The 17,345-nt window shown below is 31.2% G+C and overlaps 4 protein-coding genes and 1 long non-coding RNA gene across 11 annotated transcripts; 1 reads left to right on the forward strand and 4 right to left on the reverse strand.

Annotated features, from left to right (window-relative positions):
* Window positions 1–1,151: 1,151 nt before the first annotated feature.
* Window positions 1,152–2,955, reverse strand: LOC107362278 (uncharacterized). The gene is made up of 6 exons (XM_015929301.3): window positions 2,773–2,955; window positions 2,626–2,685; window positions 2,449–2,543; window positions 2,107–2,383; window positions 1,799–2,025; window positions 1,152–1,724 (listed from the first exon to the last, which is right to left on the reverse strand). Exons 1-6 carry the CDS (start codon window positions 2,858–2,860, stop codon window positions 1,320–1,322), a joined length of 1,152 nt encoding a protein of 383 aa, XP_015784787.1. The 5' UTR covers window positions 2,861–2,955; the 3' UTR covers window positions 1,152–1,319.
* A 354-nt stretch (window positions 2,956–3,309) lies between these two features.
* Window positions 3,310–5,004, reverse strand: LOC107362806 (ribonuclease P protein subunit p40). The gene has a single exon (XM_015929940.3). The coding sequence runs from the start codon at window positions 4,847–4,849 to the stop codon at window positions 3,506–3,508; it is 1,344 nt and encodes a 447-aa protein (XP_015785426.1). The 5' UTR covers window positions 4,850–5,004; the 3' UTR covers window positions 3,310–3,505.
* A 200-nt stretch (window positions 5,005–5,204) lies between these two features.
* LOC107362623 (sodium-dependent dopamine transporter) lies at window positions 5,205–12,070 on the reverse strand. Of its 6 annotated transcripts, none has more exons than XM_015929722.3 (15): window positions 11,081–12,070; window positions 10,914–10,965; window positions 10,473–10,558; window positions 9,059–9,922; window positions 8,740–8,871; window positions 7,650–8,091; window positions 7,281–7,548; window positions 7,181–7,220; window positions 6,621–6,809; window positions 6,453–6,565; window positions 6,245–6,382; window positions 6,078–6,177; window positions 5,906–6,006; window positions 5,663–5,839; window positions 5,205–5,587 (listed from the first exon to the last, which is right to left on the reverse strand). In XM_015929722.3, the coding sequence occupies exons 4-15, from the start codon at window positions 9,918–9,920 to the stop codon at window positions 5,408–5,410; spliced, it is 2,742 nt and encodes a 913-aa protein (XP_015785208.1). In that variant the 5' UTR covers window positions 9,921–9,922; window positions 10,473–10,558; window positions 10,914–10,965; window positions 11,081–12,070; the 3' UTR covers window positions 5,205–5,407. The 6 variants fall into 6 exon arrangements, with proteins under 6 accessions (XP_015785208.1, XP_015785210.1, XP_025016626.1 ...); XM_015929724.3 differs by having other exon boundaries at window positions 10,297–10,558; window positions 11,081–11,640; XM_025160858.2 differs by having other exon boundaries at window positions 11,474–11,620.
* A 505-nt stretch (window positions 12,071–12,575) lies between these two features.
* LOC107362624 (band 7 protein AGAP004871) lies at window positions 12,576–17,336 on the reverse strand. Of its 2 annotated transcripts, none has more exons than XM_025160859.2 (5): window positions 17,077–17,284; window positions 14,979–15,442; window positions 14,840–14,895; window positions 14,633–14,711; window positions 12,576–13,040 (listed from the first exon to the last, which is right to left on the reverse strand). In XM_025160859.2, the coding sequence occupies exons 1-5, from the start codon at window positions 17,117–17,119 to the stop codon at window positions 12,837–12,839; spliced, it is 846 nt and encodes a 281-aa protein (XP_025016627.1). In that variant the 5' UTR covers window positions 17,120–17,284; the 3' UTR covers window positions 12,576–12,836. The 2 variants fall into 2 exon arrangements, with proteins under 2 accessions (XP_025016627.1, XP_015785213.1); XM_015929727.3 differs by lacking the exon at window positions 12,576–13,040 and adding an exon at window positions 13,250–14,053 and having other exon boundaries at window positions 17,077–17,336.
* On the forward strand, window positions 14,358–16,619 carry LOC112538857 (uncharacterized). The gene is made up of 4 exons (XR_016198079.1): window positions 14,358–14,492; window positions 14,581–15,159; window positions 15,247–15,899; window positions 16,009–16,619. It is a non-coding gene; the product is annotated as an uncharacterized LOC112538857 (long non-coding RNA).
* Window positions 17,337–17,345: the final 9 nt, after the last annotated feature.

The following is a 17,345-nucleotide window of genomic DNA, read 5'->3' on the forward strand; positions in this document are numbered from 1 at the left end:
AATTGCCTCAGGTTCATTATAAGGCACTCAGGCGCAGGTTAAAATTGTGAGCGCGTACTTCAAGTACAACAAATACAAACATTTAAAAATAATGATAATATTGATAATATTATTGATGATACATTATTCAGTTCTAACCAATATACTGATAATTATAATTAAGAATTTTAAAAAGCAAATCCATGAAAATTTCAATGAATTTTTCTTTTAATATTTGCGCTTTTGATTTTAAACAATCACACCTCATACCTAAACTAACAGATGAATGGATTTCAATTTATTTCAGCAATTTTTCGATCGCCTTTTGTACAATTTCAGTTGAACCGGCCGTATCCTGTGACCGTAAGAGTTAAAGAGCTGAGACTTATTATCCGTCTTTAAAAATTGTTTGTACACATCATAGATTGAATAATTTTTTCAAACTATCAACAGTTTTCTTGATTTTGGCCGTTGGCCTTAAAAATTTGAGCCTCAATATGTCCAAAATGGCATCACCCACAATCGTCATTCTTTCACCAAACATTAGATTTCATCAAGGGTATATGACTGAATATCGAATAAAATCTGAAATAGTTCATTTAATAATTGATCTTTCTAACGCATAAGATTTGTGTTTAACTTTATAAATCAAGTCTCAAATCTGACAACATAAGTAATAAAATGCCATAACTTTTTCTGCAGAATCTTATATAATTTAATATTTCATTATATTATAGCCCTTAATGCAATTTAATGTTTGGTGAAAGAATGATGATTGTGGGTGATGCCATTTTGGACATATTGAGCCTCAAAGTTTTGATATCAATGGCCAAAATTAAGAGAACTGCTGATAATTTGAAAAAATATCAAATAATTTCAGTTCATGATATCAAACAATTTGTGTATAAATGTGACAATTGTGTTAATTGTTTCTTCTTAGCAACAACCCAATTAACAAGCCCGTATAAGCTCACCAAGTTCTTAAACTTGAACTTTTTCGCCATTTTAAGCACTGGTATTATCAGAAACTATTCAATCTGACTAAAAGTCCAAATTCATTTTTTATTCTTTGATATTATTCAATTTTTGATGTGTATTGAGATAATGTTAGATGGCTACATATCTCGATAGATCATAGCTCATATCACGAAATTAATAATCAACAATTATGATTATAAATATTATCATTCTTGTAATATTTTAATGATGCATATTTAAAATAGCTTTTCGGTGATTTTGATCTGTTTACAAATAAAATATCAATCATTAACTAATAATTTGATTCAAGACATTATTTTAAACTTTTCTCGATGATTCAAATATTATTGAATGATATTTGTTTATTCAAAAGGATCCAGTAGATATGGCAATCTCTTGTGGCACTGAATTGCATCCATCAAGAAACAGTATTTCATGAAATCAAGTCCTTCACCAATAAAAACATGTTTGGTTAATAAATGAGGCCATTTCTTTGTTATTTTAGGTCTTTTTTGGTAATACAATGAAATTGAACGATTATGATGTTTGCCGTATCGATCAATGTATTCAGTTGACTTTTCTGTTACCTTTTTGGAGTTTCTGATATCGATAAGAATAATACGGGGAAGTAACTTCAAAAGTTCGGGAATATTTTCATCAGATATTCCTGTGTCGGACCCGCCTCTAATAGCCAAATGTTTCACATTTGGATACTTGCTCAATATGAGTCTTAAAATTGACCAATCCGGAGCTTCGTAAACATCGTCCTGCAATGTTGAGGATAGGAACGTGAAATCATGTAATAAAATCTGAGTTTTAAATTTTTAAAAGAAATACTAACAAATTGAAGAACTAAATCTTCTAAGAGAAGATTTTTAATGCCACTGTTGACGAAAAATTCATGACCAGTTTGAATATAATGATAAGCACTTTTCAAAGCAGGACAACGGTCTGCAAGGCTGAAACCATAATATTCACATGGTTCCAGTTGTGTGTGACTACAGCTTTCTAAAATCTCTATCTTCTCAAGAACAGGTCCAGAATAAAATGTGTCTTCTCGAGGGATGCCTGTTTCATTAACAAGAAGATACAAATATATCTTAATGATGAAGATAAAGAAACAAATAAACAAGAAAATATTATACATACCAACAAAGTTTTCAATATGAAGTCGCTCCAAGTTCGGAAAATATTTAGCATAACGGGTGAACTTTGAAAAACTGCAGTGGATGAATAATTGCTTCAGCATTGGTCCTTGTACATCATTTGCAAAAAAGCTATGAAATTTTTGAATTGCTACCATTTCAAGGGATGGAAACTCCAATGTGATGTCATCCACATCAGTAAAGAATAAATCCAATTGTAATCCTTTGACAGCCAAATTAGAAATAACATCCACATCAAAGCCTTCACGCAAAGCATAAATCTTCAAAAATAAATTCATGAAAACCAATTTTTTGATTTACATTGTTCCTCGGGTAATAAACAAACCTTGAGTTTAGGAAACCATTTTGGTATGTTAGTTCGCTCTACTGAGTCGTCAGTGTCAAAGTATACCGTACTGGCTGGATAACCATCCCTGGAATCTTTATTGAAAATATAGGCGTTTATTACTGTATCATCTTTATTGGTTTATAATATTGCGGCCACATTAAAATATAAACTCACTCGACAAGTATTTGACGTTTTTTAATCTTTCGAAAACCAAATGTCTCCATCTTTCACAGACTGTTGATAGATAAAACCAATTAGTAAGGGTTTCAACGTACAATTTTATACTGACAAGCTTTCAATTCAGATGACATCTATATTTACCTGCAGAACAATCCAAAAGAATCTCAAAGCTATTGAAATGGTGGAAAATATATAATAAGCAGTCGTCAGGTAATTGATTGATATTCATTAAACAACTTTAAAAGACAATGTCAAACCAAAATCAAAAAGACAAAGTTTAAATTATAAAAGACTAAGTAAACTGTTTAATAATGAACACTTTATTTTGAATCGAGCAATGAAGCCGGTTTGAAATGTAAAGTAATATCAGATAATCTGAATAAGTGTAAATAGCTGTTTGTTGGTATTTATCGAGCTATAAATGTTTGATACACAACTAAAATTCACAAATTTTTTTAGGAGCAGTTTTGTAAATTCACTGCATCAATTTATTCATATAAAATAATATTGTCCGACAACTCTAATTTAAATCATTTTATACTTTTATTCAATTTTATGAGAAAAATATCAAATTAAATACTTATGTTCAATTATTTTGTTTGCAGTTACATGAATTCACACTCTTAATGGAGATGATAAATAAAATATGAATGAAGTTCAGAGATAATAAAAGACTCGTAAAGCAAATAATTTATTAAAAGTAGAAAACAATCAATTTTACGATTAGTAGAAAAGTTATTATCGATTATACTATTGCATATGATTATGCAGCAATGTCAAATTGTATTGTAGTCAAAATGATGGGAAATGCAGCATAATGAAGTAAAGATACAAAAGTATTGAATGGAAATTGCAGCTTAGAAGATACGTTGAATCAAAGCTTTTCTATACCAAAGTCGTATTCTTCAGCGATTCGCCAAATAAGATTGTTATCACATTGTCTAAGGACGATTCCATAATGATTTTCCCCATTAATCTTGGCTCCATGTTCATTGCACTTTTCATCCCATGAGACGCAACAATGATCAAATCCATGTACTATTAGCGAAACAAATGGAACCTCATCAGGGTCGTTAGTCTTTACTAGTTTGGCTAGTTCGAGTAATAAATTACGAACATCGTTCGGTGTAAAAAAACCACTCATTTGAATGCACAGTAATTGTTTAAGTAAGCTAGTATCACTTTCAGGTAGATAGAAGGAAGTGATTTCAGGATCAACTAGACTTTGGGTCATTTCAACTCCAGTAAATATACTTCCAATCCAATCAATTGTATCTAAAACTGGACAATCCTCAGGAGATTGTTTCTTTGACTTAGTAGACATTTCATTTACTTCGTCTAAATGAGTATCATCTTTTATTGCAGATTCATCGGCCATTGGTTCTTGAAACTGAACCAGATCTTTAGGAGCTTGAATATTTGAGCGGTCAAATATTTTGATAGATGGTTGACATAGATGAAGATGAATTTGATTAACTTCAATCTCGCATAGTAAATAGCCTCCTCTCATTCCTGGCGTACATTTTAAATGTTCAAAAAATTTTAATAATGAAGATGGAGAAAGATTTTTAGTGGCTTGTGGATTTGGTTCCCATTTCATCAGCAAATCAAATTTCAAATTACAGTTTCGAAGATATCGAAATGTTCGCTGATAATTACGCTTTTCAGCTTCCAGATTTTGAGCATATGACAACTTGATATTCACGATATATTTTTGCATAATTTTCTTGTTTCTAACCAAGAGAGATTTTGTACCAGTCAAATTAAGGCGCCGATAAGTGGATTCAGTGAGTGAGAGAGTTAAAGTTTTTGATGAAAGTGCAACACAATCATCAAGATGAACTTGAGTGTCGATTGAAAGAGCATAGAGATAACCTTTTTTCACATAGTATTCAATAAGCACAGGATGAATTAAAAGGTGTACAGGTATGTTTTTGACAATGAAATAGTTATACGGATCATCCTTAGTTCCTAGTCCAAATCCAGAATTGATTTTACTCAAAATAGGATACGAGATTGGCTCCATTCTAGGTCCAACTCTTTCTGAAGGGTCCTTTGGTTTATTTGGATTGTGTGGTATCATTATTTGTAGAGTCTGATTCATAGGATGGTTGAGAATCGTTTTATTGTATTTAGGATCATCTAGAAGACTTTGCAGAGGTATTGAAGTATCAATAACCACAGATGATTTGACTGATGGAAATTTGAGCCAAGACATGGTTTCAATCCTGCCAGGAAAGGGGATGTACAAAACTAATTAGAAGCTACAATAAACAAATTCACTCCTAGAGCAATTAAAAATAAACAAAATTAACCAAGAACTTTAAAGGGAAGAACAAGCTCACTTCTTTCTCCGTCAGCTGTTTGCTGTCTCAGCTAAGCTGAAAGAATCGCTCAATCGCAGTAACTGGCGGTTTTTTTAGTATTCAAATCTTTTTCTTTTTTCTTCTTTTTTGTTTAGTTAAAGATTAGAAGTGTTTAATTCATTAGGGTTAGAGATTTAGCTAGTTTGATCGAAGAGAAAATAGCTAGTTGGACTAAATCATCGATTACCTTTTACAAATTAAAAAAGATTCCAAAGTAATGATTTTCAATCATAAAAAGTATCCACATTAATTATTGTGTTTATTGGTTCGAAATAACAATTTATTTTTTTGGAGATGATCATGAACTTTTACAAAATGATTTGTTTATGCTGAATTGAAAGACTAGTTGATTTTGTTTACAAGATTTTTTTTGTAGTTTGATACTTGATTGTTTAATACTGTTTGGCCTTTCAAACAGTTGTTTCACGATTCAAACTGTGAAGTAATGGATAGCTTATAACTGGATTAATATCACAGGATAAATTTCCTCTCGAGTTAGAATCATCTGAATTTTGTCGCTTGTTGCCAACATTCTCACGTTTAATTTCACTTATTGGATCGTTAGTAGGTTGAAAAGCCAGATTAAGACGCTAATAAAAATTAATAAAAAATGAAATTGAGTATTACAAGAAATTGTAAAATAAATGCCAGTTAAGTAGACTAACCTTTAAAAATCCAGACGAATCTGCCTCCTTGCGTCTCAATTCATGGAAAGCAAGCAATGGAATGGGAATTAAGATAACCATTGTAATTAAAGGACCCAAAATATCAACCATGAATAAATCTTTGGACCCACGAAAGCCAACTTCTTCAAAATAATACAAATTACAAACCAAAATGATCTGAAAAATAATGAGATTGAAAATTCAAGGTTAATTGTAACAAAATCGTTTGAAAAATAAACCAACCATCAAAGCACAAGGAGTCAGAAACTTCCAACAAAATGAAAAATAAAACCCAGGAGCTTTATAAGTAATCAGTCTTATCGCATTAACCATATTTTTTGCACCTAAAAATGTAAATGATATCCAATAATTAAAACATGTTATGATATGTAATGGAATACAATAAAATACTTACCATAGAAATTGCTAACAAGTAGAACTTCTAATAAAGCCAAAATAGTAGTCAGGATAACTGTGATAAAATGCTCAGTAACACGAACGAAAACAATCCCTTTCTGTGAAAACAATAATCGATATGAGCTTGAGCGTGTTGAATAAGTCAGTCACTCACAGACAACTTACTTGGGTTAAAAAAAGTAGACTCAAGCAGAAAAAAACCACAGAAACCATAAAAACGACAAATTGATGAGAAATTTTAGTTTGAAAACGAGATCTCCAAAAGTCTTTGATACAATCAACTATGGTGGAAACTGTTGCAATCTATTGAAAACGAAGAAAAAAATTAAAATTTGAAAATTGTCATGAAAATTTAAAAAACAAAAAAATTTACCTGATAGTCCATTCCAAGGCAAAACATTAAGAAGAAAAAACAGCATGACCATAAAGTTCGCATTGGCATTAAGGATAAAAGTTCAGACATCACAACGAAACCCAAACCTGGTTCTGAAGAAATAAATAAGAATTAGAAAATGTTTATAAATCGATGAAATTTTCTTACCTTTGGAAATAACTTGAGTTATATCAACCTGACGTTTATAAGCTAAATGGCCGATAGTTGAAAAATAGATACTCCCAACGAAATAAACGATCAAAAAGTTCATAAAGCAGGCAAGAATAGAATCTCTCATCAGGTTATTGCGATCTCGGTGGTATTTAGCCATTCCTAGGCTTAGTCCAGTAATGCTTCCTAATAGAAGTGAAAAATTAGTTAGGAGATGAAAATTAGTAATTGTTATTGAATAAATTATTGTAACAAGCTATGACAGAAAGCAACAAATTAGAGTTTAAATTAAGCTAAAGGAAAGTTTATGAACAAATGCTTTAAATCTGTTTGGTTCAATTGCAATGATTGTAATTTACATTTAACAAGATTTTTCGTCATATCTGTTAATCATGGGAAGGGAAATTCACATAGAAGAAGTAATGAACATTTAAATGTTAATCACATTAAATCATGGAATTACGAGTAAATAAATCTTGAAACTTCATGAAAATGCCTCGGAAGAGCAGCGTTTAAACAGTTCACTTTTCATCAAAACCCTCTTTTTGTGTTGTTACCTAGAGAATGGATGGTAAAGCCTGTCGCATACAACCAAATCTGTAAAGTAAGTAATAGATTTTAATAATTTAATCACACAATTTAGAGAAATTAACTTACAGCAGGCTGACTGATACCTTCCCAAGTTGGTTTAAAAAAGTATATTAAACCTTTTTGTGAGCCTGGTAAAAAGATTGACTTGAAAAAAAGTACACCAAATACTGTTGTTGGAACAATTGCTAAGCAAAATGTTGGATTGGATGAGAAAATATAAGGTTTACGGAGTGTAATAAATACGATAAACCAAATGAAAAACAGGGTAATTGCGAAATCCCAACGAATCATTCCAAGAAAAGATGCATTGAAATCAAAATTCAACAAACGATTACTGTTGAGGTGAGAAAAAAGATAACAAAAGAAGGAAAATTATCAAATAGTTACAAGTGTTTACTGTTAAGATATCGGTAGTAAGTTGTAGTTGATATTTACTCAAAGAATTGTTGTGATGCATATTGTGATGAAATTGGTGAAGATGACAAGGAAGATGATGGTGTTATTGAAATGGACAAATTGATTGTATGAATGACTGAAGACTCATTCATAGTTGCCTGATTGGAGACATTGATTGCTCCATGATCATGTGTTAAATTGAATGTATCAGTCATTTTAGAATGTTCAGATTGGAGTAAATTTCCAGAAGTGGCCAAGTGTGAACTGTTTAACATGGTTCGAGTGTTTTCAATATTAGTGGTCGGAGTGAATAAGGGTCCATCATTGAGTTGGCAAGGTTCGACATTCCATTTGTTATTACATCGAGTCCAAGGAGGTGTTTGGTGAAAGGATTTGAAAAAGTATAAAATTGACCAAGTATTAATTGTGCTATAAAGTGGAATTAAAATACTTGTCGTTAAAGCTAAAGAAATGACGATTCCTGGTTCAGAATACAGAAAAAAAAGTTATAAATTTTTTGATTTAAAATATTGTTATTCTTCATGATGTTATATAAAAAACGAAAAAAAGTAACTTCTACTTTTCAGCTCAAGGTTTTTTCGTCTAATATTTTTTTACAATTAAAAAGACAATTGAGCTTTTCACAAGAACAATCCAATGCAATTACAGGTTCAACGTTAACCTTGGTTATCAATTGAAGTTAAAAGTTAAAATTGCTTTGGTAATAACTTTTAAATAATATAATAAATTACACTCTAAACAACAATAATATAACATGTTAAATGTATATTATAAATGTTTGACGACAAACATATCGAATCAATTAGGAAAGGGTAATTACGAGGAAAATAATCAACAATATATAGCTTTGAGAAATAAGTTTGGGTTGACAACATTACAATGACGATCAAATGGCTGTGGCATATTATCTATTTAAATGATTGCTATAACTTGTAATTAGATGTTCTTTGATTGATTCGATGAAATAATCAAGAATTTTGAACGAAAGTCAGTTCATTTTTATCAGTTAAATCAAATTTCAAATCTCAAAATTACTATAATTGAAAAAGGTTTTTTCAATGTTGAACCGAAAGTTGGATTGTTCAAGCTGAAATGTTGTTTGTCGAACCTTTGGTTAATGGGCAAAGATGGGCAAATACGATTAGATTACGGTGGGTAAGTTGGCCAATGGCATATTCCATACAGAGTAATGGTAGTCCAATAGATAGCATTAAAATAGTATAAGCCATAAGGAAAGAACCTAAAGGAATGAAGAGAGATAAACCATAATTAATATAAATATCATTAAAATAACAGCAGAATCAATGATGACTTATAATTATTGTGAAATTGTTGATGATTGTCTGCTATAAAAGGAAAACTAAATATTTGCATGATACTGATTGAGACATATATTGATGATAGCGGATTTAAGTTACAAAACAAACCTCCTTCGTTGAGGTAAGCAAAGTATGGTAATCGCCAAAAAGTGTTGATTGCCAATGAGAATCCTAAAACACTCAAGAAAAAATCAGATTTATTGGCCCAAGCTGGTTGATATTCAGTGTCAGTGGCAATACATGAGCTTATATTGTCTTCATCGTCTTCATCTTGGTCTGATTCAAAAATAACATTGTATTGATTAGCAGCTTCCACAAAATGAGGAAAAAGACGCAATTGGTTTAATTCAGGTAATGATTTGGACAATCGGCGGGCTCCTTGGAACGGTAATAAGTCTTCATCTTCTTCATTGGTAACCAATCCTGAAGCAAATGAAGCTTGAATATTTTTACGATGACGTCCAACATCTTGGTGTGTGAATGAATTAGATCTGACAATAGGACCTTGCGTTGAATTGAAAGAGCTTGCCAGGTAATCATAGACTGTGGACTTGTTTTGATCATAAATAAAGGAATCATCTGCACTACCTAGTCTAATTGTTCTAGTCACATGATAGGCTCCAACAATGGCACAATTTATGGAATCATCTTTTTCAACACTTCTCTTCACTCCACAATCACTGTTATCCAAATCAATAGTCTTATTATTTTCAAGTGCTGGAAAATGGGATTTGAAAACAACAACCTTTGAGCTAGTATTTGTAGGATGGTGTGATGTTGATTGCTGCTGGTCTGGTTTACATTGATCTCCTTCATCAACTGTTTCAACTTTAGCACCATGAGCATCGTTCTGAAGACAATCACTTTGTACCAATGCTAGATGGTTACATGTCTGTTGTTGTTGCTGCTGCTGCTGCTGTTGATGGTGATGTTCCTTTGAATGTTCACAATTTTGATCACTATTTGCCATAACTTGATTGATTGAAGGTGAATAGACATATAAAGAAAGATTGAAAAAAAGAGAAGCAAGGATAAGACACAAAGAAAAATATTTGGCGTTAACTAAATTACGTTGACTTGTTAAACTAACTGTCAACCATAAGAACTAATCTTAGAATCAAAAGATACATAATGGATAATTGAAAAAGAGGTTTTGAATCAACAGTTGTTTTGACAGGAAAACCTTGTCGATTAAGGTTACTCTCACTCTCTTAATTCTTCTTTTTCCCACTTTTCACTTTCTTCCAGATATATTTCACACTATTTCTTTCCGTTCATTTCATGTGTATAATACTGTTGATGGATAATTGTACTCAAGAAAATAGGATGCTCAATGTAGCCCTCACTTTCTTCTTCTCCTTAGTTCTCCTCCTTCTTCATCGTTGGTGTCGTTCTCGTCCTCTTTAATACTCATCATCATCCTTGGTTGATCCTAAGAATATTTGCTTTCTGTTCTCTCATCATTCAAGCCTGATTGTCTTATCAATGAGTCCTCCTTTTATTCCAAGTCGATGATGATTACCTTCAAGTGGTTTTCTTGTCCCTTAATCACGATTTATATTGATGCCTACTTCCTCCTCCTTTGGCTGCTTCTCTTGCTCAAGTTGACTATTAAAATGAAATAAAAAAAGCACTTGATAAAAATAATGATTACTGTAGTTTTAAAGACAGAAGTAATCGGAAGATCAAGAAATCAGATGGGAAATAAATTGGTTATAAACATGGTATTTGGTAAAGTTGATTGAATTGATGGTTAAAGATAATGTTAAAAGAGGAAAAAAAATTTCTAATGTTTTTTATAAAGAAATGTGGAAAGCATGGATAGGTGGATGATGCATAAGGTTATAAACGGTTTACAGATGTTGAATAAGACTATACTACAAATTGTTACTCAACAATTGTTATTAAGGCGAATATCGATGGACAGTTTATTGATTTAATTAAATTAGGTTTAATTACTAACCTTGTTCATGATTATCGATGAGAAGATGTCCCAAAAGCGATGTCCAAAAGATCTGTAAACAAGTTGAAGAAAAGCCGTTAAAATAAATTACAAAATAAGAGAAACAATTGGAAAGTAAACCATAAAAGAGTGTTGACTTTATCAGATAGATTGTCACAGTAAATTACTTGATTCAATTATGCGCAAATCACATATACCTTCACGGTATAGTAGAGGTCAATTAAGACCTAAACAAAATAGGTTAATTATTAAACTATTCAACCGAATGATATTGATTACAGGTTTCAAACATTTTTTGTTCAAATAAAGATGCAAGCACAAAGACAATGGTACCATAACACTAGTAATAATCAAGACATAACAAATTAAATATGAGTAAATCGACTGGAAGATTATTAATAGATTTTCGGCATTTTCCGACCATTAAATTCAAAATCATTAATTATGGCATTAAAAAAGATTAATTTTCTTGAAAAATTTGCCATATCTTATTGCGTAGTTATGACTAAAGAAACACTTTATTTTTTCTCACGTTAATTACTGATATTACAGATACAAACCAAGTGGTTAGATTTATATGTGTTGAGCCAATAGCTTAAAAGTGTGTACAATTTAAACATGTAACTATCATGAGATTGAATTTTTAAGTGAGAATAATTAAACTTATCAAGAACGTCAATAAACAATTTACTTGAATCAGAACTTTGAACGCAATAAGAAAATGTTAAATATTTTAACTTAAGTCAAAAAGTTTGCTTATTAAGATATTTTAATTTTCTTACGATAGATGACAGTCAAAGAGTCAATTAATTTTTGAAATAAATGTCTTCAAGACCTTTGACTCCATCTTTTGGCATTTTGAAGTACAATAAGAGCGTATTTTTTCCTAGTTTTTGTTTATTACAACGATTGACTCAAAAAATGTGAATTTTTTAATATACTGAGGAAATCCCCTGAAAGTCCGGCGTTTTTGGACAACGGCTCAAAGTTGAAAAGTGGTATATTTTACAGATGATCATAAATAGGAAATCTTTACCAAGCCAATCATAATGTGCAAGTGTTTCCGTTAAATGGCGTTAAGGCTGTCAAGATCGAAGTGCCGGTTTAAAATCTGGAGGAAACCCCCAACAAAGGTCATTAATTGATGTAACTAATTTTGTTTTGGTGTGAATTTTGTCAATGGACTGATTGCTGCCAATGATTGTAAGAGAAAGCTACCTCGTTTGGGCTTAACAGCTCTATGAATAAAATCTTCATTCCGGATGGATTCCATTCTTTAAACCAATCGAAGAAAACAAAGTAATTGAAACTAAAGCTAGCTGGCAATATAATAGAAAATAAATGTTACAATTAAGATAATAGCAATTGCTCAACACCATATCAAAATGTAATCATGATCAATCTGTAACACTTTATGAGTATCAAACTTGACTAATGAAGATCGGGTAAGTTTCCCATAAAGTAACTAAACCCTGAACAAGTCACCGCTTTCATAATGGTCAAGGTAAATCATTTTGATTAGTAGCTTTATCCTTCTACTATGATTGCCAGTTAGAGTATACGAGAGTCTGATTCACTTCTACTATCGGTAACAATAATACCGATCATATTTTCAAAACGCTATTCACTACAATAATTGGATCTGTCGTTTTGAACGACCAATAATAACAATAAACATATTTATTTAGTAACATATTAAAAATTACAGCTATCCTATCGGAATTTTATCTGCTAAGTGTAACAATTGGACAAATTTAATTGTGGTTTGTATATTTGTTGCTTCTTTACACATTACATAGTCTTCCAGTTGAACTCGATGGCGGCCATTTAGCCTGCAATATTTACATGAACATGGCTTTTTGTGAAAAGACGGAAACTTGATTGGCCATTAAGCAGAATGGTAAATCCGTCTGGTAATGAAATTTATTGGTGTTGATTGTGACTATCAATGGATCCCAATGTAAAATCAATCGGTACCGGGAAAACTATAGTTGAATTTTTTTCAGTCGATATTGAGGCAAGTGTTTGAAGGTATCGCAGTTGCAAAGCTGATTTGGTTGAGGAAAGCATGTTACCGGCATCTCGAAGTGCCCGAGATGCCTTTTGTTCACCTTCTGCGGCAATTACCTGATAAATTTACAACAAAATGAAATGAGTTTCAGCTTTTAAAACAAACATTTGGTCAACTTGAGGCTAAAGTACAAATATTCAGAAATACTCAAAATTATTAATAATTGGCTGATAACCAAAATATTTTAATTTTATAGTCAATCTTTTTAATCGTTATTGAATGGACATTTTCCAATTATCTCCAATCATTTTAAAATATACAGTGATTGGAAACAGCATTGAAATTTTATTGATCGGAAAAATTTTCACCTCAACCTAATGAACTGAAATCAAATTACTGTGTTAATCTTGTATTCAGGTTTACATGTATATTTAACAGACAATAGCATTCAAGTAAAATACAAGCAACAATTAAATGAAAATCATCGTGCAAATTGTAAAATTATAAGGAATTGTTTGATTAGTGGTGCCACATGTAATTGGAAGTGATAAAACAAACTGAAAACATTGAAAGGTAATGTTGGATTGTTGAGTTGAAAAAAACAATGAATTAGTTTCTGGTAAAAGGTCTGAAAAAAATTTATAAACTTGTTACACTTCAACTTGAGTAGTTTAAAATAATTGTGCTGTGATTTATTGTTATGGATATGTAAAGATGTAATCAATAATTCACTTCATCTTGGCCATCTTTTGATTCTTTACGTTCACATTATAAATGTATTATTGTGTTATTGATATTTTTAACGCTTTGTTTTTATTTATTGATGTTTGTAAACACTTTGATTAGTTGAATTTTTACTTGGTTACCATGATGGTGATCAGGTTTAGTCTATTGTTTATGATTCACTAACTGTGTATAGCTAATTGGTTGTAGGTAAATTTTTTTGCTTTGATAGGTAGGACAACATATCGATAGGAACAGGGAAAACAATGGTTGAATTTTTTTCCGCCGAAATTGTATTCAATGTTTGCAAATAACGAAGTTGAAGAGCTGCTGGACTTTGGGTAATAATTTCCGCTGCTTCCTTAAGTGCTCTGGATGCACGATGTTCACCTTCAGCGGCAATCACCTAGAATCAAACAAACATCAAAACATGATATCAAGCATTCACAATGTACATTGACTGGTTAAATGGTTCAATCATTAATCACATTGACGCAAAAATTGTATAAACAATGGACAATATACAGTTACAAATGACAAATCTACTGTTCAATCATGAATCTACTAATCTACATGATGGGATGTTACGTCTGACCACAATTAACTAAACACTAACAAATATAAAAAAATTAAAAATAAACAATTCTTGCAAATAAGTTACATGTACGTTCAATACTAGACTTGAAGAGACATCTATCAACAAGTTAATACACAAATCCTACTTCTAATAACATGCATAACTAATCTAATAAACATGATCACTATTTAAGTAAAGTTGATTATTATGAGTGAAATTATTTAAATCTGGCCACTTTTTTACTAATTGTTACCTTCCTTTTAACCTGGTAAGTGTCTTGATTAAGAAATTGTTTTTTAAAAAGCTAGTATTTTTATGTAATTTTATATAATGTCTAAGTTTCTTCTCATTTTTAGATTGGAGTTGAACTTATGATGAATTTTTGGCTGTGATTGGGGTTTTACTTACCTTAGCTCTTGCCTCTCTGGCAGCTTCAGCTTCAGCTGCCATGGCTCGTTGAAGTTGAACAGGCAAGCGAACATCTTTACTGTTGGTTGGAATGATTAACGTTGAATTGGAGGGAAGATAATAAGCAGTCATTAGTGTTTATGTTTATAATGGCTAAGGATGTGCTGAATTATGAAAGGTCAATTACAGGCCAAGTGGAAGACTTACATTTCAACCCTTTCTACTTTGATTCCCCAAAAATCAGTTACATTGTCCAAATATTGCTGAAAGTGAAAAAAGAACAGAAAATCAATGATTGAAAAGCGTTAATTGATCGACAGCTGGAGGGAAAAGAATCCAGTCTAACCTGCATTGAACTTGATATTGATTCTCGATCTGAAAGTATTTCATGAAGATTATGTGTTCCAAGCATGTTTCTCAATGTTGTTTGAGCAAGTAATCGAGTTGAATGGTGAGCATTTTCAACATTAGCCACTGAAACAGTAGCATTTTGTACTCTATAGTAAACAACTGCATCAACTGAAACGGTAACTGAATCCTTGGTCAAAACCTCTTGCGGTGGTACATCAAATGTCAATGTTCTCAAATCAACTTTGGTATAATTTTCAATACAGGGTAAGATGAAAAATATTCCTGGACCCTTGGCACCGCCATGTAACAATCGTCCCAATCGGAAGATAACAGCTCGTTCATATTCTTGGACAACTTTGAGAGTAACAAATAAGGAAAGTGGGAAAGTCAACAGAAATAGTGCAATGGACATTCCTGTCAGAACAAAGCCGAAAAAATTTTGACTCGATCCACCAGATTCTGTTGGAGTAAATCATAAACAATTGATTAAACAAACATCTCAAACATACAAGTAAATGTAACGACAAGTCTCAATTATGGATTGATAATAGTCTCATTCATTGACCACTAACCAATGCTGGTCCCAAAAACAATTTTATAATTTTCCTGACTTAAGATTTGAAAACAGAATCATTCCTGGGAATGATTAATTCAAGTCAACAGTTGATTATCCAGATGAATTCTTGTTTTATGCCATTTGTAAATTCAGATTCAACAAATGGTTGCTAATTCAATGATATGATTGAAAAATGGTGAAATTAAGTCCATAACTAGATGGTCCTAAGATTCAAATCTGATCGTATAAATGACTGGTTGACTGGAAGTTTATCAACAGGAAAATCCCTATTAGCTTGATTGCTGCTATTAATATCAAATCGTATTTACATTTGTACTTTTATGGTTATGTAAATGTTATGTAAGTATCAATTTTTTTCATGAAAAGTGTTATTATTGTTCATTTGTCTTCCAATCTATTGTTATTAACTTTTATTTACTAATGTTTACTCTTTTTTTCCCTATTGAAGGTGGATCTAGTTATTGGAAAGTTGCTATTGATTTGTAATTAGCATGGTTTTATTTATTCAAGTTAGACGTTAACTATCAAGAAAACAATTGGATAAATTGATGATGAACGTGCAAAGAGTGAATAGACGAGAAAATGGAAACTTTTAAACTAAAGTTAAAATCATTATTGAACGATCAATTGACTGACTTTTGTTAGGAAATCAAATAAAAACCTGGATCCAATTGTCATTGATTAAATACAGACTAGGATCGGGTTAACATTTGATGCTAATGAAATTGGCTGATTCAAATACACGAAAAATGGTAATCAATTGTGCGTGTTCATCTATACTTTATCACATCCATCCATTGGGAAACAATACTATCTTGAACTTTTTTCATTTATTGCTATATTTATTCATTTAAAATATCAACTCGTTACCTTGACTTATAAATAATGCAACCAGATTTTCAAATTGCAAATTCAAAAACTGGAAAATGCTAATTACCCATTTCATCCAGAAATACCAATTTTAGCCCCAAATTTACCGACTAACTTTGAAATTGTTACCTTTAGCAACCTTTACTTTACAATATTACAACTAATAAAATTCAAGTTGGTTACAAGTCAGTCAGTCAAAACCCTGAAGTCATTTCAATTTTGATCAGCTCTGAATTAGGATTTAAGGTGACATTCACATCAAGATGAAAAGTTGATCAAAATTCTGGCTAATTTTTGTAAAACAATTTCAAATGAAAACAAATTTTCCATTTTCATTGAACTAAATTTTATAATTAGCATTAAATTGTCTATTTGCTATGGTTATTCAAAGGGATTGTTGGTTAAAATGTGAAGCGAGCAATGGGTTAAAAAAGTAACCAGAAACAAAACTGTTTTAATTATTTTGATTGCTCTTTAGGTTTGACTTTAATTTAATTTGCTCATTAGAAGTAAATTAAGAGCGCACATTGTGTATAATAAGCTATTTAAATGATAATCAGCAATCAGGAAGGTTAATTACCAACAAGTGTATAAAAGAGGAAAACATTGAAATGTGTTTAATGTTTGAATGTATAAATCAACTTACCTTCAACAGCGGCAAAGTTAATTTTACCCTCATCTTGTGTCATATTTAAACAAGTGATTAAAAACGAGGTGAACAACAATTAAATTAAGGAAGCCAGAATGGGAAACCAGTGAATTTGATTAAATAAATAAATTAGCCAAACAATTGATGAGTTAAATTGGAAACTGTTTGACTTGTGTCAAGACCAATGTAGAGACCCAAAATGGTAAATCAAGTTAATGTAACAATAACAGAGTAATCGAGTAAATCATAAGCAAAATAACAATGAT

This window comes from Tetranychus urticae, chromosome 1 (assembly GCF_039701765.1).
Source record: "Tetranychus urticae isolate SD_2017Ah chromosome 1, NJAU_TeUrti_SD_1.0, whole genome shotgun sequence".
Lineage (NCBI taxonomy): Eukaryota > Metazoa > Arthropoda > Arachnida > Trombidiformes > Tetranychidae > Tetranychus > Tetranychus urticae.

What these genes read in the sequence shown, in the direction of transcription:
- LOC107362806 (XM_015929940.3), bottom strand. Translation starts at nt 4,849, where the DNA reads ATGTCTTGGCTCAAATTTCCATCAGTCAAATCATCTGTGGTTATTGAT.
- LOC107362623 (XM_015929722.3), bottom strand. Translation starts at nt 9,920, where the DNA reads ATGGCAAATAGTGATCAAAATTGTGAACATTCAAAGGAACATCACCAT. An exon ending in TGCTTACCTCAACGAAGGAG is followed by an intron (nt 8,872 to 9,058) that starts GTTTGTTTTGTA and finishes TCATTCCTTTAG; the next exon opens with GTTCTTTCCTTATGGCTTAT. An exon ending in GTCTACTTTTTTTAACCCAA is followed by an intron (nt 6,178 to 6,244) that starts GTAAGTTGTCTG and finishes TTGTTTTCACAG; the next exon opens with AAAGGGATTGTTTTCGTTCG.
- LOC107362624 (XM_015929727.3), bottom strand. Translation starts at nt 17,119, where the DNA reads ATGACACAAGATGAGGGTAAAATTAACTTTGCCGCTGTTGAAG. An exon ending in TAACTTTGCCGCTGTTGAAG is followed by an intron (nt 15,443 to 17,076) that starts GTAAGTTGATTT and finishes TTACTCCAACAG; the next exon opens with AATCTGGTGGATCGAGTCAA. An exon ending in AAAGTAGAAAGGGTTGAAAT is followed by an intron (nt 14,712 to 14,839) that starts GTAAGTCTTCCA and finishes TCCAACCAACAG; the next exon opens with TAAAGATGTTCGCTTGCCTG.
- LOC107362278 (XM_015929301.3), bottom strand. Translation starts at nt 2,860, where the DNA reads ATGAATATCAATCAATTACCTGACGACTGCTTATTATATATTTTCCAC. An exon ending in TCTTTTGGATTGTTCTGCAG is followed by an intron (nt 2,686 to 2,772) that starts GTAAATATAGAT and finishes ATCTATCAACAG; the next exon opens with TCTGTGAAAGATGGAGACAT. An exon ending in AATGGTTTCCTAAACTCAAG is followed by an intron (nt 2,384 to 2,448) that starts GTTTGTTTATTA and finishes TTATTTTTGAAG; the next exon opens with ATTTATGCTTTGCGTGAAGG.